Here is a 26182-nt window from a genome sequence, read left to right as displayed (position 1 = left end):
CAACACACACACATCAGAACACACACACAACAACACACACACACACATCAGAACACACACACAACACACACACACATCAGAACACACACACAACAACACACACACATCAGAACACAACACACACACAACACACAACAACACACCACACACATCAGAACACACACAAAACAACAACATACACACACATCAGAACACACACACACAACAACACACACACATCAGAACACACACACAACAACACACACACACACACATCAGAACACACACACAACACACACACACATCAGAACACACACACAACAACACACACACATCAGAACACACACACACACACAATAACAACACACACACACACATCAGAACACACACAAAACAACAACATACACACACATCAGAACACACACACACAACAACACACACACATCAGAACACACACACAACAACAACAACACACACACACATCAGAACACACACACAACAACACACACACATCAGAACACACACACACACATCAGAGCACACACACAACACACACACATCAGAACACACACACAACAACACACACACATCAGAACACACACAAAACAACAACATACACACACATCAGAACACACACACACAACAACACACACACATCAGAACACACACACAACAACAACAACACACACACACATCAGAACACACACACAACAACACACACACATCAGAACACACACACACATCAGAGCACACACACAACACACACACATCAGAACACACACACAACAACACACACACATCAGAACACACACACACATCAGAACACACACACACATCAGAACACACACACAACAACAACACACACACACACACACACATCAGACACACACACACAACAACACACACACACACACATCAGAACACACACACACATCAGAACACACACACAACAACACACACACATCAGAACACACACACACATCAGAACACACACACAACAACACACACACATCAGAACACACACACACATCAGAACACACACACACATCAGAACACACACACACATCAGAACACACACACACAACAACACACACAGACAGAAAACATTAGACAGTACATTTACAGATGTAAAAACAGTTTAAAGACTCTGATGTAAATCAAGTGTTTAACTTTGTTAACGTCCATGATGTTTTTATATAATACAGACATATTGAGAGTGAAATATTGAAGTGTTTCCATCTTGAACTGCCGTGAGCTTGTGGGGAAACCTTGTCAGTACAGATAGAGGGAGTTAGCATTAGCACAACCGCTAACACTGTGTCAGCCACTGCCAGCTACAAGATATCAAACAACATAAACAAATAAAAGATGCTAAATGCGCTAACGGTTCTGATCTGGCTGAGTCTTTCTGATGTTTCCTCCTCTGACCATCTTGATGCTCTCTGCTCTGTCACCTGTCCACCTGGAGCCAGCAGGTGGTGGGCGGAGCTTAAGGCCTGATCCAGGTTTATCAACCAGGAAGTCAGAGCAGATCAGCTTCAGACCCAGTTTTCCATTTTTTCTAAGTTATGTGTGACCTCGGTACTTTCCACCACTGGAGAGTTAATGGAGGGAGACGGATGATGTTAGGACACGAGAAGAAGCATTTGTTTTTGTCAGAGTTTCAAAGTCCACTGATCTCTGGACACAGCCTCCTCATCTAAAACTCATTTTATATTTAAACCTGAACAGCTGAATGTGTTTGTCATGAGACGTTCAGGTTCCCTGCGAAGAAAGAAGAAGAACCAACAGGCATGAAACGATAACACAGAAATATGTTTATCCCTGTTAAACAAGAAATACTAGACTTACACTACAGAGAGTGTGTGCGTGTGTGTGTGTGTGTGTATGTGTGTGTGTGTGTGTGCATGTGTGTGCGTGTGTGTGTGTGTGTGTGTGGTACAGCAGAAGTGCTTACTTGAATAACTTTGGTCGGGAGCCATCAGACCTGGTCTCTCCATCCCTGTGTGTTATGTGTGGTTGCTAGGCGACCGTGTTGGTTCTGGCATCAGGACCGGAGTGTGTTTCACATTCTGGATCGGGACTCCAGAACCACTTATACTGGCAGCATGTTCCGGTGCAAATCCTCGTCATGGGGGGAGCGTGGATGGCCTGGTTTCAGCTCGTCTGCTGAAGCGCTCTTCAGCGAGACAGTAAATCAGGAGCGACTCGGCGTTTAATCTGCAGGAAATGACCAAAAACTGCACATTTGTGATGTTCAGAGACGCATCGTCAACATTCGACCTCGATCAGATGCTGAATGAAGACGTCTGGACTTTTTCCTCAAAAAACAGCTGATCACCGTGTCGTTGTTGTTGTAGCTTCAACCAAACAAGCGTTTACAGGGACCACATGAAAGTCTGAGCAGATGGCATCCAGACTGTGTGTGTGTGTGTGTGTGTGTGTGTGTGTGTGTGTGTGTGTGTGTGTGTGTGTGAGGACACTACACTTGCTTACACACAGTGTTTGTCTGTGGAACCGGATCATGTTTACCTGAGTATCAAAACTTTATTTCTCCTGTTCGACTCGTTCACTTTGTGCATCACTTGCTTGTTTTATATATTTCTATTTCATAATCCAGTTTTGTCTAAATCAAATTTTTATGTAAATGAGCCTCAACTACACGTGTAATCGTCTAAAACATTGCTTTTTTAAATGATGTGCATTAAAAGAAAAACCCACCACCCACATACACAGTAAGTAAATAGAATAAAATATAAATACAGAAAGTGAACAAGTACAATATCTTTTACAATATGAAAGAATAAATATAGAATAAAATAAAAGAAAGAAAGAAAAAAGGAAATTAAGTTCAAGAGAGAGTCGTAGTCCTCAGGGACAGAGCAGGTTTCTGATAATCAGACAGAAAAGGTCTCCAGATGTTACAGAATTTACCAGCTGAATCTCGTAGCCTAGCCTCATATAATCTAAGATATTCTTGATCCACTGCGTATGATTTGGAGGGATTACATCGTTCCAGTCCAGTAGAATTAGACGACGGTGAAGCAGCAAACAGAAACCAAGAAGTCACACTGGCGCTGAGGATATGTTTGAGGATATGAAGATGAACGCTGGAATCTGTGTCTGAGAATCTCTCTGACGACGTCTCTGCGGTCCAGTGTGTCAGAAGCTGTTTTGACCTTTATCAGCAGAAACTGAGGTCGGAGAGAAACCTGTGCGACGCTGACCGCCTTAAAAGGAAGTGGTAGATGTTGAAAAGACACGTCACAGTTTCTCCTTGTTGGTTTGTTTTTCCCTCTTCACTCAGAGTAAAACTTTGCTGCTCCGCCATCTGAGCTCCAGACTTTAAGATGTTCTTTATTTAACGTGTCCCAGAGATGATGATGATGATGATGATGATGATGATGCTGGTGGAGCTCTGGTTGCTGTGGTTTAAGTGTTTGCATGTGTGTGTTGAGGAGGAGTGAAGATGAATAACAAAGTCAATGACATGATCGTTAACAACAGTAACACATGATGAACATTCATGGCTTCATCAACCCAAATAAGAAACAATACTAAGATGTTTCCAAATGAACTTGAGGTGGAAACGTCTCTGGCTGGATTTCTTTCTTTAAGTGAAGAATAAGTGAAACATTACATTTTAAAGGCACGAGTCTCCGTCAGCGTCCAGAGCTCACGCCTGTCACAGCAGAGTCTGAGCTTCAGGCAACAGAAGCTCTTTAGTTGAGGTTAGTGAAAGATCGATGACTCCTCAACAACCGCACAGCTCGTCCGCTCCGACCCTCTGATACGACCCACAGGAGCGTCTCCTGAAACGGCGCCCCCTATGGAAGCTGGCGTGCCGGATCTCGGTTGCCATGGTTACAATAATAAACAATAAACTGGTGGCTCGGTTCGGTTTGAGCAAAATAAACTACTTGGTTCGATTAAGGGTTAAAATAAGTACCTCCTCAAGATTAGACGGGCGGATTGGATGATCTTTGTTGTCATGGTTACAATAATAACAACATGGTTGAGGTTGTGATAGTGGATTTTGTGTTTTTTTGAGCCACAGATGTGACTGACTCTCTCTCTCTCTCTCCAGGATGTCGGTGAAGCTGCGATTCGACTCGCCCTCAGACGGCGGTCTGGTCCACAGGAGCCGCTCCTTCACCGGGTTCAGCTCTCTGACTGGACGACGACGGTCAGTGACACTGATGAGAAGTAATAACGAACCACTCAGGAACCTTTCATTGTATTAAAAAATGACAGTGGAACTCGTTAGACTTCTGTCAGACCTCTAACCACGCTGGTTCCTGCAGATTTCAGTCTTTCCCACGCTGTTAAATGCACCTAAAGCACACACATGCGCACACGCGTCGTTTGAAATGTGTAAAAACTCTTCTGGTTAGGAAAGACCCTCCCATGTGGTCGAACATCCAGATGCCATCCAGCTGTGTTTGATTGACAGTGTGAACAGGACTGTGACCAGCAGGTGGCGATACAGGAAGTGGCGGCAGCTACTGCTAACGCTAGAACGGCTAACCAACAGCTAACTTTAGCTGTCTTCGTCCTCCTGTGAAGAAACGAGCTCACAGGTCGTCTGTGCAGCAGGTTGTTATGACATCACAGTTACGTTTTGTTGCTAGGCGACATCTGGTGGTCGTAGTAACAATGACAGGAGCGAAGGAAAAAGTGTCGGTGACGTAGTTTAAAGAGAGACAGAGTCCACGTCAGGAGAAGGTGGAGGTCAACAAAACACACCGTTCAACAACCTTTAACACATTGTTGTTATTGTAACCATGACAACGAAGATGGTCTAATCTTCAGGAAGTACTTATATTAACCCAAATCAGGATCTTTTCCCAAACCTAACCAAGTCATGAGTCGTTTATTATTGTAACCATGGCGATAAAGGTCCGGTACGCCGCTGTCTGCACAGTCTGCGTGTTTATTATTGTAACCATGACAACCAAGGTCCGGTACCTGGTGTACCTGTTAAACCTTTTCACTGCTAAACACAACTCCTGCTGTCTGAAGCAACAAAACAAACGTGGGTTGAAAGACAAACGTTTTTTCCCGGTGGAGACGAACTGACAGGAAGTTCTGTCGACCGCAACAGATCGAGACTCTGCGGAAGTTTGTTTTTCATTCTGCGAAACAATAAAACGACAGAACATAAAAATCTGTTGTTGGCCTTTAAGATTTGAAGGGAGGGAAATCCCTTCAGCCTCAGACGAGCCTGTCCCTCATTGACGGGCAGACAGTGAACGCACCACAGACTTCAAGATGTTGTTTGTGAATGAGGGAGCTCACAGACTTCGACGGAGAGAGAGAAAGAGAGAGAACAAAATGTCATGATAAAAAAGACAGACAGAGCTGGAATGTACTTCCTGTGTGTGTGAGAGACAAATTTTTCCATTTTAAACATACAGTAAACACACACACACACACACACACACACACCTCCCCAGAGGGAGGAGGTCAGGACGAACCATCTTCATTTCCAGTTTCCCGCCGACAGTCTGTGGTTTCTTTGAACCACACTTCCCTGTAAGTGGTCGTTTTCACCCAAACCACATTTTTTCACCATAAACCTAAACCAAGCCGTAACCACGGCAACAGACCGAGGTGATCCCATGAATCCATGAACCATCACCCTCTCACCGCAGGCCGACGTACAGTCAAAGGAAACAGGAACAAGGAGAAGATGAGCTTCAACTCTATAATTAATATTAAAAAATAAAAAGAGAAGCGAGATGAGGAGTTCCAGCGCGTCGCACATACGGAGACCAAAAGAACGAAAAAAGGTGCAGCCTCAGGTAACAATGAGGCGTCCAATCAGAAAGAGCCTCTCTGTGCGTCGTTCTGTCGTTACAACAAAAATCAGTCATCGTCTTCATCTCGTCACACTTTCATTATTATGAGGTGACGGACCTTCGAGAGCAGCTTCAACATTTCTTCCTCCAGTGATTCCTGATTAACTGCAGGACTGAATCTGAGTCAGGTCTGACGGAACGTCTCAAAGTAAATCCAGAATATAAAATAAATCTAATTCTAACAGAATAAGAATTTAATTCTCAGTAAAAACTCTGTTTGAAAATCTCCTTCCGTGTCTTTATCTCTGATTTCAGGCCGTCCTCTGCCCGTAACTCTCTTCGCTCCAAAGCCACCACGGGGGGGAAATCTCCCAGGATGCACCTCTCTCCCAGCAGAGGAGGGGGAGGGGGTATCTGGTCTCTGCAGCCGGAGCAGGTCGACAGCGTCTTCCAGGCGCTACGCAAAGGACTCAAGTACGTGCTGAATACCAGAGACATACTTTGCCTCAATGTGAAAATACTCCATTACATGTAAAGGGCAAGTACCATCAGTAAAATGTACTTCGAAGATTAAAAGTAAAAGTATTGGTTAAAAGGAAAGGATGAAAGCACTGGTTTAACTCTTAATCATTTCATTTAACCATATATAATCTCGTCATAGAGGAAAGTCAGCTGATTGGAGTAAAAAGTCTGTGATGAAATGTCACTTTGATTCACACGTGTCGGGACGTGACTGTGTGCAGGGAACACCTGGAGGGTCACCAGGTGGAGATGGACTTCCTGTCGTCACAGCAGAGGGAGACCAAGAGGAACTCCAGACTGGTGAGGACTCAGTGTGTGTGTGTGTGTGTGTAAATACATACCTGTGATGATGACGATGATGATGGCGATGATGATGATGCCTCTTCTCTGTTTCCAGGCCTTTCTCTACGATCTGGAGAAGGTAATCTCTCCACCGCAGCTGATCCACCTTTTATTTTTTCTTTCTGTCAAAAACACTGAAAAACATTTTCACCTTTCATACGGATCAATATGTGACGTAATGAACCAAAACTGAAAGCATCATATTTTCGCCCTCACAGGAGATCAGAGCGCTGGAGCGATACATACGGCGACTGGAATTTCAAATCAGCAAGGTACAAGTTTTTACTTGAGTTACAGACCTGGTTTTTACAATACTTAAGTATTCCACAATTACAGAAGCTAATGACTGTGAAACAACCTGCTGACTGACTGACTGACTGACTGACTGACTGACTGACTGAAGAACCTGCAGAATAAACAGCTTGTAGAATATGATACAAACCTGATTAAAATGGCCATAAAAACACAAATGAATCATCAAAAACAAGCTACAAAACTACAAACTGTTTATCTGAAAATGAAGAACCTGTAACTCCTCGACTTGCTCTCTAAAGTCACGTCACGGCAAATTTCTGTAGGTAGAGATGAATTCTGGTCGTGTTCAACACAGAAAACATTTAAAAAGTAAAGGACTCTTTATTTAATTTGAACCTTTTAAACTCGAAGCATCTTCTTCATTAGGACACTGACGGGTTCAGACATCGCTGACAGTGGATTTTTCTCCTGTGATGAACTCAGTGTATGGTGGATCACATTTTCAAAATAAAAGAGAATTCATTCCACTGAATAAAAGCTCTGCTTCAAAGTAAGAGTACTTCATAGAGACGTAGTGGAGTCAAAACAATATTTGTCTTTTTAGTGTCGTGGATTAAAAGTCATAAGTTCCCAAAACAAAATAAAAAATACTAAAGTAAAGAACAGATAGTGTAAAAATATACTTAATACTCTGTTACTGTCCACCCCTGACGACGGATGGATACGACTTTAAAACTATTCCTGTCGTCTGTCAGAAGGAAAACTTTGATGAAGCTTTGACTGTTTTGAATTTCATTTATCTTTAAAGTGCAATGAAACAACAGCACATCAGTTGTTCTTTGGTTTGTCTGCAGGATTATATCAAAAATACTGAACCGATTTGCACTGAATGTGGTGGAGGGATGAGTCATAGTCCAGAGATGAACCCATTAAGATTTTGGGGCAGATCCGAATCATTTTTTCCCTGAAGTCTGGTGTGTGTCGTTTGTCGCTGTGATTGATCAGCTGATGTCAGTCCTCTCCGTCACGTCTGCCTCCCGTCCCCACAGGTGGAGGAGCTGTATGAGACCTATTGTATCCAGTGGAGGTTGTGTCAGGGGGCGGTCAACATGAAGAGAGCCTTCTCCCTGTCCCCGTCCACCAGAGCCTCCAGGGAGAGTCTGCTGGAGCTCAACCGCAACCACAGACACAGCCTGCAGGTACTGCCCTGATCACAGCGTGTGTGTGTGTGTGTGTGTGTGTGTGTGATTTCACACGCGTTTGAAGTTAATCTTGATGTCACAGTGCCGACGTGTTACCATCAACATATCTTTATAAGTACCATCCTGGACCAATAAGATTCAAACGAGCCAATAAACAGTATTTTCTGTTTATGTTCACAAACCAAACACACAGCAGGTTTCATTTTTATTTGCCGTGTGTGTGTTTCTGCTGCTTTAAACTGAAGCATGAATCACTGCTGTGCCATCGCACCATGTGTGCAGCAGACGGAGGTCACACATGGTCGAGACACAACTAAACACAGTCACACATGAAACCATCCACAAAACAAAACAGAGAAGAAGTCAGGGTACAACATCCTGTTTCTGTCTCAAAGTTTAACACTCAAACGTTTTAACACAGTTTCAGAAACTCATTAAAGTTCATAAACGTTAGCAAGAAAATAAAGCTAACTTTCCATTTCTAAGATTTGATGATTTTTGTCATCAGAAACAACTTCAATGGGATTTTTTTTTCAAGTAGCATCTGTGCAGCAGGAATCATCAGCTGAACACTTTCACCTGCAGGTCAAAGGTTAAACATTTTTCTTCCAGAGCGGCGGAGGATTTCACTTTCATCAAAGCTCATTCAAACTTTACACGAGTGTATGTTTGTGAGTGTGAAGGGAGGACGTCACTGTAGCTGTAGAAAAACCTCCCATCAGTCTTTGCTTTGCTCCCTGGTGAGATGGCGGTAACAGACGCCGCGGCCTTTTCTTCTCTATTGGCCTCCATTTTTGGAGTTCCCTGCTAGAGTCTCTGACACACAGGACTACAGCTGTGTCCCAGTTCAGAGTCACAGCGGCGGGACTAGACTGTCCAATTTCGAAGGCTCATTCAAATGCGTCCTTCTCTTCCTGGGCAACGACGGCGCCAACAGCTGGATCCTTCGTGGTCCGACCTATCCCAGGATTCATTGCGTGTCGTTAATGAAAGCAAACAGCGCCGACAGAGAGCCTGAGGATCACACTGTTAGATGTAAATGTTGTGTTGCAGCGAATGGTACGACTTTTAAAACCTCAAGTTTTTGTGAAAGAAAAATTACCTGTTGTCAAGGTTGCTAGGCGACAGGAGCTGCGCTTTGCGACGCAGCGGTAAGGGCGGGAACAGTTCAGCGAAAAACCCTCCATCTCATTTCCGTTCGGCCTTCGAAAGATGCGGCCCCTGAATTGGGACACAGCTTCTGACTTTCACAACCTCTGTAAAATGAGCAACTTATATTATTTTTCATTTTTCATTATTGTTGTTTTTATTTTTATTTTTCAATATTGTGATGAGTATCGTCTGAATTATATTGATTCTGGTTCTTATTGATTTCCTAATTCATTTCCAAGATGGTTAAAGAAGTCAGATGTTTCGCAAAACAAAAATAAAAAAAATAAGTGTAATGTGTGTAAATGTAATGTGAAAAGTCAAAAACATGTTCATTAAACAAATATTAAATCGATAAAGATCTAAAGCAGTTAATTAAACTGTTGAACTTTATTTTAGTGTCTTTGTTCGTCCTATATTTTACTAATCAAGGACGTCACACACTGTCAACACACAAACACCAGGTCCACAGGTGATTGTAACGGTCAAAAGAGGCAAATGTAAAAGAGATTAAACATAATAAATAAATAATAATACTATAAAACCAATAAGCAGAACTGAACCGGCTTGTGGAAGCTGTTCGTGCTCTAGTCGATTGTGTGTATTATACGTTCTTGCAATTAAAAAGCCAATTAAGATCATTTGATAATAATAGACAAACATACATAATACTAATAAAATCAATATAAGATAAAACATAGAGAGTGCTGCACCTTTATCTTTACTTTCAGCTTTCTGCAGTTTGGTCAAAAATAAAAGCTGATTCATCAAAAAGGAAGAAAAAACAAAAAAGCTTCCACATACTGGACAGTAAATAATGAGAAAACAGCATGAAGATCCGGGACAGGCTGAATAATAAAAAACTAAATGCAGCGTTTTATGTGTTGAACAGAAACACTGTGTAACACTGTGTAAACTGGGCCGCAGCCACTAAGGCTCTTGGCAGACACGGATCCAGACAAACAGTTGGATTAAAAAACGATCACACACAAAGAAGAACGCAGCCGGACGGGAGGTGAATGAACGAATCCGTTCATCCGCAGAAAATAAACCCGAGATGAAGGTTTCTGTCGAAGCTGAGGACAGAGTCTGAATCCTGAGAGACGACCGTCTGTAATTGAAACGTCTCATCAGGCTGGAAGTGGCCGCCACTCCACGCTCGCCCCCTAATGCTCATAATGCTGCCAAATGAAAAAGATCTGGTGCGAGCGATGGTCCCACTGTGACTTCCTGTCTGCAGCCGCAGGCTACGGCTCATTAACAGACAACTGAGGACTCATTCACAGCGTCTGTCTGTGTCTCCGTCCGTCACACAGCAGCTCAGTTCAAAAACTTAAGAGTAAGGTACAGACGTTTTGATTACAAGAAAATAATAACAACATTAATACAATACTGTAAGAAAATTAATAAATAAGCAAATAAAAAACACCGGGGGAAAAGATGAATAAATAGAAAGAGCACAAGTTTTAACAGCTTAGCAAGTGATTGTCGTCATGTTCAGCTCCAACTCTTTGTAGAAAACATGAAAGTGAGGTTTTGTTTATGGATGTAAAACTTTGCAAAAAATATAATGAAATTCATTAGAAAATATTTTTTTTTCATATTTTTTTTTATCTTAAAAAAACCAAAAGATACGATTCAGCAGCAGAACATTTAATCTCGTCCTCATGTTCCAACACGTGTTCACGCCTTCACATCTGTTCTTCTTCTTCTCCTCTCCTTTCATACAGTCACCTGCTCCTTTTGTTTAGAAATCTGCCGTTTACTGATCGACCGCAACAAGTTTCCCTTTCAGATGTTTTTACAGCACACACACACACACACACACACACACACACACACGAGCTACGACACATGCTAACAGACCTCACTTTGTCACATGTTCATTCAGGATGAATGACCACAGAGCCTTTCAAATGGAGGTCAGCACCTCTGTCTGTAACACTGACATCTGTGTATGCCTCTGCAACCGCACACACACACACACACACACACACACACACACACACACACAGACTTTTTAACACAAAAAAAATCAAAACAGTACTGAGTCTGCAATATGTTCAGAAAAACACTGAACCTCTATCACCTCAAATACGAAATACTAAGATACAATGATGATTGTGACCTTTGACCTCAACGTGGACAGAAAATAGGTGAAAAAGCAAAAGTGGTTGACAACAATAAGGAGATTTAAATTTTATCTTTTCTATCTAAATTTCCACATTAACCCAGTTTCTCCTCTGCAGGACATGTCTGTGATGGAGGGAGAGTTAGAAATCCTCCTCGGAGAGCTACACATCAAAATGAAAGGTAGACACACACACACACACACACACACACACACACACACACACACACACACACACACACACACAGCAGTTTATAAGTGATCAGTGACTCACTGTTTTCCAAATGTTTTGACTTGCAGGTCTGATCGGCTTCGCCCGGCTCTGCCCTGGAGACCAGTATGAGGTCAGATTTTCTCTTCAGCAAAAACATTTGATCAAAAAACAGGAAGATGCTCAAACGTGTGAATCATATTCTGTCAATGAAAAGTGAAATAAACATATTTATTCACTTTTAACTTAATGTAAATGTGACTAAAAACAGAGCCGGTGGTTGAACTGAATGTATGAATCCTGACACCAACATCACCTGAACAAACTGTACCTGAGTGTTTGACCATCAGCAGCACTGTGTTATTCCACGTGTGCCACTAAAGGGCAGAGAAGAAGAAAACTAAACATGGATGCAAACAATGAAAGTTTAGATATTTTTTTAAAAATTGCTTTGCAAAAGAAATGAAACCAGCACATTTGTTTAAAGGAGATATTTGAAAGTTTTGCTATTGCTACATAGCTAACGTTAGCATTACTCAGTCTTACCAATAGCTTCAGCTTCATGACAAGAGGTTATAATACGTCCTCAGAGCAGCTACATCTTCAGGGCCGCCTGGACGCTTCAGTGACTCGGTATTGGAAAGGGATAAGACGGTCCAACCGGGCCAGGGCTAGCTCGTTAGCATGCTAACTTCAGTAGTTAACTGGAGACAGCTGTTGGTGAGTAAATGAGGAATGAAGGAATGAAGTCTGTTGCTGAATTTAAACAGTTTCTTCTAGACTGGTAAGTTAACAGCTGTTAATGCTAATGTTAGCTATGTAGCAAAAACTTACAAACAGCTTCTTTAACTTCAAGGATGCACTGATTTTATACCAAACACTGTGTTTAAAAGAAAATCACACAGAGGATATTCAACCAGATTAGTTGTTTGGACACTAAAGGGTCAGTTCACCCTGTAGTGAGTATAACTGTTCAGATATTTTCAGCTTTATCTGCTGAAGTTTGGAGGTATTCCCTCCTGAGACTTCTGCTGCCACCGCAACACAAAGAGAAATCCACATATGTTGCCACAGCATTTTAAAAACAATGTCCTGATGACGGTGACTAACCCACTGACCTCGCTGTCAACGCTTCCCATTGAGAACTGCGAAAAAAACTGATGTAAATTCGTCACCACCGAGGTGTTTGATTGTCCTGATGAACCGGAGCAGTGATCGTGAAAACAGATTTTGACTGTAAACACACAACTGTTCTTCGTTCAGCTGTTTCCTTCTGACAACAAACACCACGCAGTATTTTTACCTCGTTGGTCGGAGGTTGATCTCTTTAAACTCTGACCCTGAACTGACTGAAGAACTCACCTGTTGCTCGAGTTATGGCCAGTGGTTGGTGGTGATGTCATGTCTTGATGATGTCACGTGACCAGGTGGTGGTGCGACTGGGCCGCCAGCGCTGGAGGATCAGAGGGAGGATCGAATCCGACGACACACAGTCGTGGGACGAGGAGGAGATGGTCTTCCTCCCTTACATACACCACAACTTCGAGATCAAGGTTAACACACACACACACACACACACACATACACACACACACACACACACACACACACACACACACACATACACACACAGGTCCATATGAACTTACTTATTTATTTATATTTATCTATGTACTTGAATACTGTTTATTTTCGTCTTTTGTCTCTTTGTATTTTACTGTATTTTATTGTATTTTAACTCAGTTGCTGTGACATTTTAATTTAATAAAGACATCCATCTATCTTTCTATCTATACAAGTCAATAAACAGAAATTAATTAATAATAATGTGTGTGTGTGTGTGTGTGTGTGTGTGTGTGTGTGTGTGTGTGTGTGTGTGTGTGTGTTTGGGTATCTCACCTATCAAATGCCATCTCTCAGGTGACGGAGGCGAAGGGTTTGGGTTGGCTGCTGGTTGGCATGGTAACGTGTGCGAGCGCAGACTTCTTCGTGGCGAGGCCTCAGCTGATGCTGGTGGACATCACGGAGCTGGGGACCATCAAACTGCAGCTGGAGGTCACATGGAAGTACGAACACGTCGCACACGAACACAAACACATTCATGACGTGGAGCGCAGAGGCACGTCCTGCTCTGAGGACAGGAAGTGATGTGGAGGTCAGGACAGTAACTGAGGCGTGGACGGCTGAGTGAGGAAATGTAAAACATGGGAACGACTTCTATGAATCTTTGTCCTGACCTCAGATGTGTGGCCCCTCGCTCTGTCCTGCACATATCGTATTAAAAGTTGAGTCACATGACTGACAGGTGCAGCTGGTTCACACAACCATCAGATCACAGAGCGACAAAACCCTCTCCTGTTTTTTCTTTTCCCCTCTCAATCTCTTTCTGTTACTTCATTGTTTTCTGAAATGTCAGACTGTGACTTTACCACATGTTCTCAGCAGAAACACAACACAGTACAAACAACAACAAGTGATGTGTTGCATCATTTTAGATTCACAGTCAGAGGCTGTTCTTTTCTTCAGTCTCTGCCTCTGTCTGCTTTGAACCTCTAACCTGAGCCAGCTGCCGCAGAGCAGCTGATTGAATACAGAGCGTACATCACACACACACACACCACACACACACACACACACACACACACACACACATATATATATATATACATATACAGACACACACACTTTGCTGTGCCCTTTGCACCGTGACAGATCATATTTCAGGCTTTAGAGCAGCCAGGTGGAGGACGTTTCATGGATTCTCCCCGGAGAGACGGAAAATTAAAGTCACACTCTCACACCTACAAAACAAAAACCTGCTGAGGCCGTACACACTCACACAACACACAACACACACATTTCTGTGGAGCCCCTTTCAGTGATTTACACTGTTTTGCTGCAACATATAACGTGAAATAGGAGTCGAGAGAAAGTGAAAATATGTCTCTGGGCAGCGGGAGAAGATGGAAATGTGTTGGTGATGAAGATCAGGCAGAAAGCTGTTGATGAAGAGTGTGCATCCACTTACAGCCTCTGTACTGTAGGATATAAACAATTTACTCACTGATAATGATTCTGTGTAAATAAAAGGACAAAGCAGATACATCCAGTGGGAGTTACTCTGCAGAGAAACATGAAAGCACAAAGTCTCTGAAGTGTCAGGACTGTGACTAAAAAGTTGCATGAACATCAGTATGCACACGCCGTACGCTCTGGATTTCACAAAGTAAAGAAAGGTGAAGGAAAAAGAGTCAAACCTTTGGGAAAAGTCTGGGAACTCACTCATGAGACAAACTGATAAACTAAAACATTCACCGTCAGTAATATCTGCAGGTTTATAGTACAGATGTTTGACACGTATGGAGAGTGTGATGTTTAGTGTGTTTGTGTGTGATGTGCATTTGTCTGAACCTCTGTGTGTTTGTGCACCTGCAGTCCGTTTGACAGCGCTGAGAAGATGAGGCCTCTGTCCGTCAGCAGGCAGTCGGTGGCCAGCAGGAAGAGCTCAGTTTACAGCTGGACCGCACCGAGCACCCCCTCCTTCACCGAGAAGTATTTCATAGTGAGTACACACACACACCACACACACACACACACACACACACACACACACATATATATATATATACATATACAGACACACACACACTTTGCTGTGCCCTTTGCACCGTGACAGATCATATTTCAGGCTTTAGAGCAGCCAGGTGGAGGACGTTTCATGGATTCTCCCCGGAGAGACGGAAAATTAAAGTCACACTCTCACACCTACAAAACAAAAACCTGCTGAGGCCGTACACACTCACACAACACACACATTTCTGTGGAGCCCCTTTCAGTGATTTACACTGTTTTGCTGCAACATATAACGTGAAATAGGAGTCGAGAGAAAGTGAAAATATGTCTCTGGGCAGCGGGAGAAGATGGAAATGTGTTGGTGATGAAGATCAGGCAGAAAGCTGTTGATGAAGAGTGTGCATCCACTTACAGCCTCTGTACTGTAGGATATAAACAATTTACTCACTGATAATGATTCTGTGTAAATAAAAGGACAAAGCAGATACATCCAGTGGGAGTTACTCTGCAGAGAAACATGAAAGCACAAAGTCTCTGAAGTGTCAGGACTGTGACTAAAAAGTTGCATGAACATCAGTATGCACACGCCGTACGCTCTGGATTTCACAAAGTAAAGAAAGGTGAAGGAAAAAGAGTCAAACCTTTGGGAAAAGTCTGGAAACTCACTCATGAGACAAACTGATAAACCAAAACATTCACCGTCAGTAATATCTGCAGGTTTATAGTACAGATGTTTGACACGTATGGAGAGTGTGATGTTTAGTGTGTTTGTGTGTGATGTGCATTTGTCTGAACCTCTGTGTGTTTGTGCACCTGCAGTCCGTTTGACAGCGCTGAGAAGATGAGGCCTCTGTCCGTCAGCAGGCAGTCGGTGGCCAGCAGGAAGAGCTCAGTTTACAGCTGGACCGCACCGAGCACCCCCTCCTTCACCGAGAAGTATTTCATAGTGAGTACACACACACACACACACACACACACACACACACACACACACACACACACACACACACAGAGAGAACTGAACAGAGGAGTGAGGTCATTACAGGTCACTAAAAAACATACATACGAATTATACAATGACAACCGGGGGGGTCAACTATCTCTCCAGGGTCAAAGGGAAGTCAGTGCAGTGCAGACACCTGCGTCAGTGAACTGAGGTGTTCAGCACATGTATTATAATTCTTGAATTCCTAAGTGAAAACAAAAAGGGTGCCTGTTATAAAAACTAATGTTAAGGCTAAAAGACTAAACCTTAAATGAAATAATAAACTCTATATTGATGTATTGATGTTTCTCTATAACAAACACCCTCCATTGTCTCACTGCTCATGACCGAGCACCAGTGTTTGCTAACATTAGATCATATATGACATTTAATATTGGTAATGAAATGACAAGCTAACATTGGACAGGCACTATTAGCTAGCTGACATTGGTTAGCTAAACTGTAACGTAAGGCTAAAGTTAGAATCTATTTAACATTAGTTAGCTTAACTGTAACGTAAGGCTAAAGCCAGAAACTAGCTAACATTAGTTAACTAAACTGTAACTTAAGGCTAAAGTTAGAAACTAGCTAACATTAGTTAGCTTAACTGTAACTTAAGGCTAAAGTTAGAAACTAGCTAACGCTGACTTTAGAGTTTGATGTGAACATCGACATGTTGCTTCCTCTGCAGTCGATGGTGCGTGAGCTGCGGGATCAAGAAGGTTCCCTCCCGTCTCTGGTGTCTAAAGGTCGTCACAACAGAGGAGGCGTGTCTCTGCTCAGTTACCTGTCCGACCCCTCACACACCTCCGTCATGTCCAACCACATCCCCAAAAGCCCCTACACCCCGAGGTATGTCGTACAGGGTGGTAAACATAATGGGATATCACTTTTGTTTTTTGTGTGGCTCAAGTGCAAGGAGGCGGTAACTTCCTGTCCTTTCCTGGCTTGTTTCAGTTCAACCAAAGAGTCATTTTTTGGTTTTCACTGTTTTTGGATTTGAAAGATTTTTTGAGTTTTGAAGAGGAAAAAGTTGTTTCACAAGATAAATTATAGAAAAGTTGTACCAAAGTAAACGCCTGACCTTCAGGTTGGGAACCAATGATTTTAAGGACCATTTTCAGCGCTGAATCATAAAGTGAAAGTTGTCGGTGTGGATTTATGTGTTGATTACACTTAAAACGAAAATCCATTCCTCCTCAGTCTGACGCGGGCTCACAGCTACCCCTCCTGCCCCAGTCAGGGCACCAGTCTGGGAGGGAGCCAGACTCAGCTGTCTCTCGGGGAGGAAGGATCCCTGGAGGTCTCCACAGAGGAGAGGGAGAGGAGGAAGAGCATGGATGAGAAGGAGGAGGAGGAAGAGGAGGAAGAGGAGGAGGAAAGGTGGGGAGCAGTGTTAGAGACTCCCTCTACACCAGGGGAGAGTAAGATGGGATCCCTGCTGGCCCTGCAGAGGTGAGGATGAACTCATGAACCACTTGTTTTGCATTTTAAAACTGAACAAATAACAAATGTATGTAACAAATTAATAAATGAATAAATGTAACAAATGAAGTCAAAGACAAAATGACAGTATTTGTAATTAAGTTTCAGAGTTTAGGTTTTACCTCATCTCCTCTGCCTTCAGGATCCCGACATACTTTGACTTCTTCTTCTTCTTCTTCTTCTTCTTCTTCTTCTTCTTCTTTTTTGAATAAACATAATGTATTTGTTCCAGGTCCAGTACTCCTGACATCCTCAGGAAGAACACAGCTGGAGAACCAGATGTTGAGACACACAGTGCAGCCCCAGGACAGGACTCTGTCAGTGTGCAGGTAGAAGAAAACAAAACAAAAAGACTTCCACTCATATCAAACATACACTGCACTGAAATTCTGATGCAGGTAAAGTGTTTAACAATAAAAAATGTAATAGTACAATAAAATAATGGCTAATAGGGTTAGAGAAGGACAATGAGAATAGACAATATGAAAACAGAAGATGATAAAATATGTAGATGAAAATAAAAACAGAAACCAGTAATTGAATCAGAATCTGATCCAACAACCAGAGCCACTATTTTCTTATTGTTGTCAGCTCCCTCATCTCTTCTTCATCTCTTCTTCATCTCTTCCTTTCTCTTTCAGTTTTTTTTTCTTCACCTCCTTAAATCTCCTGTTTTCACAGCATCTCTCGTCAGGTTTCATCAGGCTGACACTCGTCTCCTCTTGTTTCTTCTTCTCTTTTCAAACTCACTCCTTCCTTTGTTTCTTCCAGGACTCCCCAGATTGTCAGACGTACTCGGCTTCACCTACGCTCGCTACCCAGCCTCCACCTGCGGCCCCATCGTCAACCACCACGAGGGCCGCTCCGACCCCGGGGAGGTCGGGGATGAGCGGCGCCCAGCGCAGGGCCCAGGCGCTCAGGCTGGGGGCCCTGATCGCAGAACTGGAGAAGACGTTACAGAACCAGAGTCTGTCTGAGAAGGAGCTGAGAGCCCTGGACCACCAGATACTGCACCTGGCCACCATCCTGAAGGTAAAGCAACGCCTGCAGGTAAAGATACTGGAGGTGATTTTTATCTTTCCTCTTCATGAATGTGTGAATGTGTTCCTCCTCAGAACGACCTCTCCCTGATGAAGAGCTCATCATCGGAGGAGACGCTCGCTGTCGAGGAAGTCCTGGGCAGCTTTGACTTCCTGTCACATGACTTCAACGCGGATGACGACACTTCCTGTTTGGGCAGCCTGAGACTGAAGGACAGTGGGTGAGTTTCCAGGTGGATAAAAGAAAAATAATCAGCAGTGGCCTGTGGTAAAACAACTCATCTCTGCTCTTCATCTCTCTCCATCAGCATCAGCTCTTTCCAGCAGAGCACTCTGAGGAGCCTCGGCCTCTTCTCCCACAACAGCCAATCAGCTTCTGAGGAAGAGTTGGTCTTCATCCCTCTGACTTCTGGGAATTGGGGTTTTGACCAAGCTCTAGAGACTCACCTGGATATCTGCCTCCTCCTGCTACAGGTACAGGAGCCATGTCCGTCACATTCTCATGGACACGATATCACAGTAACGCCTTGAAGGAGTTTCTTCAAATTTTGTACGAACATTCATTAGGAGTCATGGATGGACTGTTTAGATTTTGGTGGTCAAAGGTCAAAGGTCAAGGTCGCTGTGACCTCACAAAATGTATTTGGCCTGATATCTCATGAAAGCCTTGAGGGAAATACAGAACAGGTTTATGTTTACATTAATGATGACACATTTCAACACAATGTCTAACAGGATAAAATGATGAAGTGATGACATTTTATATCCAAAAGGTCAAAGGTCAACTTCACTGTGACATCATAACGTTCTGCAAAACAAATTCTGGTCGTTATTCAATGCTGTAACTCAGGAAGGAGAGACTGTCACCATGTTTCCTGCAACTCGGCTGGTTAGTCGAGGCAAACGACCACGAGGCAGGAAATCCGGTTCATCTTTTCTCTTGCTGAGCAAATCTAATCAATGATCATAACGTCTCCTCAGATGATCAGAACGACTGACTTCTGCCCGTCTCGGAGGGAGCTGCTGGAGGAGGTGGCTCTTCAGGCTGAAGTCCTGGACAGAGTCAGCTGTTTGCTGCTGGAGAAGAACGACAACATCTGCGCTCGTGACAGTCAGTAAAAACAAATCTGTTCATCTGTCTTTAAGAGAATGACATGTTTATAATTAATATGTGATTAGCAACGAATAATTTACAGCAGGTTTGAACCTGGGTCTTAATGTTCAGGTGATGTTCCTGGGTAAAGAAAGGTAAATATAAGATTTTCTCCTCCTCCTCCTCCTCATCCTCCAGTCCTCCCTAAGGCCCAGAGAACGAGGGATGTCTTGTTGTTCTGGGATGATTGTGTGAACGACAGCAGCTCTCCTTTCTATTGTCCGGCCGGCAGCTTCTCCAGGACACTGAAGAAACGTTACACGCACAAGGTGAAGGCCAAGCAGCCCGGCCAATCAGAGAAAGGTAGATAAGCACTTCATTCAACCTGTTTTTTTTTTTTGGGGGGGGGGGGATGATAACTCGACCACGAGCAGATGAAAACCTCTCTCTCTCTCTGCCTCCCCTGCAGTGTTTTCTCAGCTCCTGCAGCAGGTCCAGACGGCCTGTCGCATGGTGCCCAGCCCTCGGCCGCTCTGCAGCCCAGACAGAGTCACGCTGTTCCAGCTGTCGGTGTATCTGAAGCGCTGGAGCGTCCAGGAGCTGGGGGAGCACATCTCCCGCCTCTCTAAAGAAGGTATTCAATTACAGATGTCACTTTAAAATGTTTGAACTAAGAGAACATCCAAATGATAAGAAAATATACCCATATGCAAATGTAACATATGTACATATATTGAATTTCTATATAGGACTCATGCACATATAAAATAAAAGCACATTTGTAAAAACTATATATGAAACCTATTAGAAATATATGTGTAGCATATACAAATGTTTATGTATGTATGCTTTCATTGTAGACATGTTACATAAATATATATTCATCCTAAAGCCTGTCACTATATGTTGATATTATGAACATGTGAAGATAGACGTGTTTAAAATTATGTTGTTTAAATTTAAATAAATATCATTAACATATATGGTTGCAACATCTTATACCATATAAAAATGTATAATTTAGACATTTTTAATATATGAACCTACATTTATAAATGTTAGTATTTCATGTATGCTCTAAACATATAAATATAAAAATCCCCTTGATATAGTGACATGTCATATATTATATTTCTGTATGCGTATGTCTAATATGAGTCTAACCATGTCACGTAGTTTGAGGTTTATTGTACTGAGCAGCGGAAGAAGAGCTTCATTTCTATCCTCTTTTTATTTTAATGACAACAGACCAGCGCAGAGCACCAAACATATTTTTGCAAACTAAATCCATATTATTTTTTTCTACCATCACATATGACAGGTGTCCACGGCGTGTGTGTGTGTGTGTATATAGATATGTGCATGTGTGTGTATATAGATATGTGCACGTGTGTGTGTGTGTGAGGAATGGTATGTCCTCTCCTACAGAGCTTTAGGATCCGAGAACGTTCCAGAGATTCCTGCATATGAAAGGAATCTGGACCATCTGTCAACGTGACTGCCAAACTGACTGTGTGTGTGTGTGTGTGTGTGTGTGTGTGTGTGTGTGTGTGTGTGTGTGTGTGTGTGTGTGTGTGTGTGTAGGGGCCACAGTTCTCCTTAAAGGATCTTTTAAGATTCAACAGCCACATGATTCATCTTAATTTCCTTCCTTCCTTCCTTCCTTCCTTCCTTCCTTCCTTCCTTCCTTCCTTATGTCTGCTGTGTATTACACTGATAAACTTCATTTGGTTTGCATGGCACGGCTAAAACAACAACAGTGTGTCTCTGCTCTTAATTCAATCAGGGACAAATCAAGTCTGAAATAAATCTTGGCATTTGTTTTAACTCACTCTGAACACCAGGCGGGTGGAGTTTACAGCCCAAGAGACGAAGCGTGCCAGGAACGTTAGATAAGATTTAATTTACTTTTCTGAGATGTGAAAGTTAAGGGTGTGAAAGTCTTATTACATGAAAACATCACACAGCTGCTGCTGGCAGGAGCACTTCCTGGTTACTGAAGAGTGGATTAAAATGTGCATGAAAATAAAACGAACTGCAGAAACCCTGAGAGGCAGGTAAAAAAAAAGAAAAATAGTCTCCTATGTTTATCCCATGCGTCCACTGTGACCTTTGACCTTTATAGGTCTTTATACTCTCTCACCTGACGTCCAATAGCCTCTTTGACAGAAAGATTTATTACCTATTAAAATACATTTCTAGCCAAAAGAAAGGCGTGACAGTGACGTTACATAAATTACATTATATGAACTTTGTGTTGGAGAAACTTAAATTAATCTGGAGAAAAACATGTTTTCAGTCTGATTTAAACTGTGGCAGTGACGCACTTCAGCCTCTGGTGGCCGACATGAGTATTACAAAAACAAACACTTAAAAAAATGTACTTAAATTTAAAAAAGAATTATGTATAAAACATAATATATGACATATACTGTATGTCTCTATTTCAAGAGTGATGTCACCTATAAAGGGATATACTATTATCACATATTTACATCTGCATATATGAAGATTCATAACATATATGAAAGACCCATAGTATATATACTTGTATGTGTACATATATTCAAATATTATTATGACATATGTCAACAATATAAACTTATATAAATCAGACATATAAAAAACATATGTCACATTGTCATGATGAAATGTAATGAAACTGAATATATAATTTTTACATATGTTTTCATTTTATACGTATATATATTTCATTTATGGAAATTCACTATATGTATATACGTATATGATGTTTGTGTATGGGAGGGCTTCCACAGAAAACAGTGTAAACAGTTTAATATTTCTATATTTCTATACATATCTTACTGCATTTGCCTCAGCAGATTTTCATCTTATGTTAAATAAAAGCTATAAACAGTCAAATATGTTTGAGTGAGTATAAACTGGATATTCCTTAAATTCCAACTCTTAAATCTGTTTCCAAAGTTCATGAAAAGTCCTTAAGGTGAGAGGGAAAAAAACATTTACACCTCTATGACTTCATTTGCTGATAAAGATCATGTGATGTGATTGAGAGCTCCAGAACAGCAGCTACTAAATGGAGCATGAACACAAATTACCTGTGTTGTTCATTCATCATGGCTCCTGGTGTGTTTCAGAGTACATCCTGTCGGCCCTCAGGAGCCCCAAACGGAGGCGAGCTCTCAACAAACTGAGAGGGCGGAGCATCGTGGAGCTCCTCCCACTGGGGTGCACGCTGCAGACCCTGGCCGCCCTGCAGGTCGACTCCAACCACAAAGTCTGCAAAGCCGCTGCCAACTGTCTGTGCAGAGCCGCAGGCTGCAAGGCCTTCAGGAGCAAGGTGCGTCCACCTGTCCCAGGCAGTGTGTTCACAGCTGTCGTCACGCCACAACGTCAGACCTGAAAAATATTAGATACAGACAAAATGAATTGGAGAAGTAACAAGAAAATTAGATTCACAAAAGCAAAAACTGCCACAAACATACAAGAGTAATTTAATAGATACTTAGACTGTGTCAGACATATGGTGAACTGCATTTACTTTTATTCTGAGTGTCTGAAATCTGAGTGTGAAATTGAGTGACCTGAGAAATTCCTCCTTCCTCACAGAAAACGGCAGGAAAACAACAACAGGTGTAAATAATGAAATCATCACACGGTTCACTGAGACAGAGCCATCGTTAATGTAATAAGTAACACCTGAGCTGCAACTGCTGTGATGAGAAAAGTTTCTGTTTTTTTCATCTGTATAAACAAAACCAGGGAGGCAAGTTTTTATTATTCTGGGAAGAAAGGAAAAAAGAATCAGAAAAATGACTTCCCCCTCCCAAATCCTTTTTTTTCCTCTCATCTCTTGGGGGTTGTTTCCACACATGAAATGAAAACACTTGCCTGTCAGGGCTTTGGTAAAGGAGTGGAGTGACTGAACGAGGGACACGTAGCTAGTTAGCTTCGTTAGCGTTAAACCGATCACTGAAAACGTACATTTCCCAACAGAAAGATTTGTGTTTGTTTGGAGATCTGACAAAGTAGAGTGGAGTACGGTGTAGAAAGGGATCAGGAGAAAGAAAACACTCTGCGGCCTCCTGATATAAAGTAAAGTAGAAGAAGAAAAGTCTTGTGTTTTAGCAGCTTCCCTCTCTCCGTCTCCTTTCTGCCTCTAATGAATCGTACTGATGCGGCTTCTCTTACTTCTGCCCCAGGCGCTGATTCACTACACAGAGAGTCTGAAGAGCTCCGACCTTCAAATCCAACATGGCTCCTGTCTGGCTCTGAAGTGCCTCCGGGTGAGCGACACACACACACACACACACACACACACACACACACACACACACACACACACACACACACACACACACACACACACACACACACACACACACACACACACACACACACACACACACACACACACACACACAGAAACCTGTCAACACACACAAGTCTGGTTTATATCATGGGCTGGTTATCAATTGTCTGGTGTCTGTGTGTGTGTGTGTGTCTCTGTGTGTGTGTGTGTGTGTGTGTGTGTGTGTGTGTGTGTGTGTGTGCCAGGCGACAGAGAGTGTGGACCACATAGCAGATCTGTGGAGATCAGCGGATGAAGATCTTCGCAGCGCTGCCAGAGAGACCGTCCTCTCCTTTGGTACAAACCGAACGACTCTTCCTTCAGTTTATATATATATATATATATAGATATATTGTTTTATCTTCTAGATTCTGATGGCCTAAGGTCAAAGGTCAAAGTCACGGTGACTTCACAAAACATGAATTTGGCCTTGTGAACGCAATATCTCAAGAACTTCTCAAGAGAATTCCTTCAAATTTGGCAAAACATTCACTTGGACTCAAGGAAGAACTGATTAGACCTCAATGGCTAAAGGTCAAAGGTCATGATGACCTCGTATAATGTAGTTTTGGCTTTGTAAATGTAATATATCCGTAACGCCTTGAAGGAAGTTCTTCAGATTTGGTAAAAATGTTCACCTGGACTCATGGACGACCTGATTAGATTTTAGTGGCTAAAGGTCAAAGGTCAAACTCACTGTGACATCACAAAACCCAGTTTTGGACTTGTGAATGCAATATTTCTAACACCTTGAGGGAATTACTTCAAATTTGGTGCAAACGTTCACTTTGACTCAAGGACAAAGTGATTTGATTTTGGTGATCAAAAGGTCAAAGGTCACCGTGACCTCACAGTACACTTTTTAGCCTTTAATCACACTTCGCACAGCAATTATTAAAAAATGTCACTCGGATGGTTCATATTTTCTCTGACTCTGGATAAACAGGGATGTAATCTGGAACTAGTCTGAGTGGCGGAGGGATTCGACCACGAGGAGGCGACTCTAGTTTGTTTTTTATTAAACTTTCCTCTCGTCCGTCTGCAGGTAAGAAGGGCTTCCTGGCCTTCCAGAGGATGGACCAGCTGTACACCGAGATGCAGGAGGAGGCTTATCAGAACCAAGAGACTGAGATTACCATTCTATAGGAGACATGTGTGGAACTGAAACATCAAGAGTCTCGATGAACCCGGGTGTCGGGGCGAGAGACTGAATGATGAGCTGGATGATGAAGTTTATGAGCCTGCACTGAAGGGGAATGACAGGACGAGGATAACAATGAATCTCTGGTGCCTTCATAACTACAGATACTAAAGGGACGAGAGCGGAGGACGATCTGATGACGGCGACTTCAAGCTTCCTCTGGACGGATCGTTCAATCACTGTCGTTAGAGTTTTCCTACAAAGCCTCAACATTCCTGATCCTGTGACCAGAGAAGAGACTTTACGGGGAAACATGGATTTATTTTGTTCTGTTCTCTGTCGCAGCAGTTAGTTTATTTAACCAGATAAATTACCATGTGCAGCTTTAAAATAATTCCTGCTTTTCCAGCGTCGGGACTCGCTTTCAACGACCAGTCTATGAGGTTGTTTTATTGGGAAAATGAAGGATAAATATATTATTGTAATTTCACATAATGTCACACGAGTGTGTAATTAAGAGAAAAATGGAAAATCTCTTGTGAACATTAAACCCTGAGGGACCAAATAAATCCTCATCAGCAGCTGCAGACGGTGTAAATCTACCTGTGGCAGGTTACTTCTTTCTCCGAGTCGTATTTAATTTCTATATTTTCAGGCTTTGCAGAAACAAAATGGCGGCTGAAACGTTTCCACAAACACAAACAGGAGCAGAGACGTTCGAGGATGCCGGAGGATTGTAGAACAAAACAACTGCGGCAGGAAGCCAAACAGCTTTAAGAGGTTTTACTCTTCTTCTCTGGGTTTCCTGGTTTGCAGCTGCTGGAGGCTGATGAACATCTGGATTTCATGAGTTGTCATTTGAGATACACATATGCATTGATTTGCTTTGATTTAGCTTGAAGGAGGAAACGCAGATAAGTGGTCGGCCCTGACGTCTTAT

At 42.5% G+C, this 26182-nt stretch overlaps 1 protein-coding gene across 1 annotated transcript in view; it reads left to right on the top strand.

Moving 5' to 3' along the window:
* The window catches only part of ripor3 (RIPOR family member 3), a 57152-nt gene extending 31294 nt beyond the window's left edge, over window positions 1-25858 (top strand). The window contains exons 3-26 of the mRNA XM_056399625.1: window positions 4067-4165; window positions 6096-6254; window positions 6524-6602; window positions 6700-6723; window positions 6863-6916; window positions 7949-8098; window positions 11500-11563; window positions 11682-11725; window positions 13020-13145; window positions 13513-13658; window positions 15028-15154; window positions 16842-17002; window positions 17354-17605; window positions 17868-17964; window positions 18407-18667; window positions 18751-18896; window positions 18984-19149; window positions 19657-19786; window positions 19967-20131; window positions 20238-20402; window positions 22888-23090; window positions 23953-24036; window positions 24308-24398; window positions 25147-25858. Coding sequence (XP_056255600.1) covers window positions 4068-4165; window positions 6096-6254; window positions 6524-6602; window positions 6700-6723; window positions 6863-6916; window positions 7949-8098; window positions 11500-11563; window positions 11682-11725; window positions 13020-13145; window positions 13513-13658; window positions 15028-15154; window positions 16842-17002; window positions 17354-17605; window positions 17868-17964; window positions 18407-18667; window positions 18751-18896; window positions 18984-19149; window positions 19657-19786; window positions 19967-20131; window positions 20238-20402; window positions 22888-23090; window positions 23953-24036; window positions 24308-24398; window positions 25147-25247 — 3093 coding nt within the window. The 5' untranslated portion in view covers window position 4067 and the 3' untranslated portion in view covers window positions 25248-25858. The remainder of the gene's footprint in view (window positions 1-4066; window positions 4166-6095; window positions 6255-6523; window positions 6603-6699; window positions 6724-6862; window positions 6917-7948; window positions 8099-11499; window positions 11564-11681; window positions 11726-13019; window positions 13146-13512; window positions 13659-15027; window positions 15155-16841; window positions 17003-17353; window positions 17606-17867; window positions 17965-18406; window positions 18668-18750; window positions 18897-18983; window positions 19150-19656; window positions 19787-19966; window positions 20132-20237; window positions 20403-22887; window positions 23091-23952; window positions 24037-24307; window positions 24399-25146) is intronic.
* Window positions 25859-26182: the final 324 nt, after the last annotated feature.

The sequence above is a fragment of the Seriola aureovittata genome, chromosome 2, assembly GCF_021018895.1.
Source record: "Seriola aureovittata isolate HTS-2021-v1 ecotype China chromosome 2, ASM2101889v1, whole genome shotgun sequence".
Lineage (NCBI taxonomy): Eukaryota > Metazoa > Chordata > Actinopteri > Carangiformes > Carangidae > Seriola > Seriola aureovittata.
This window is presented reverse-complemented; position numbering and strand designations above follow the sequence as displayed.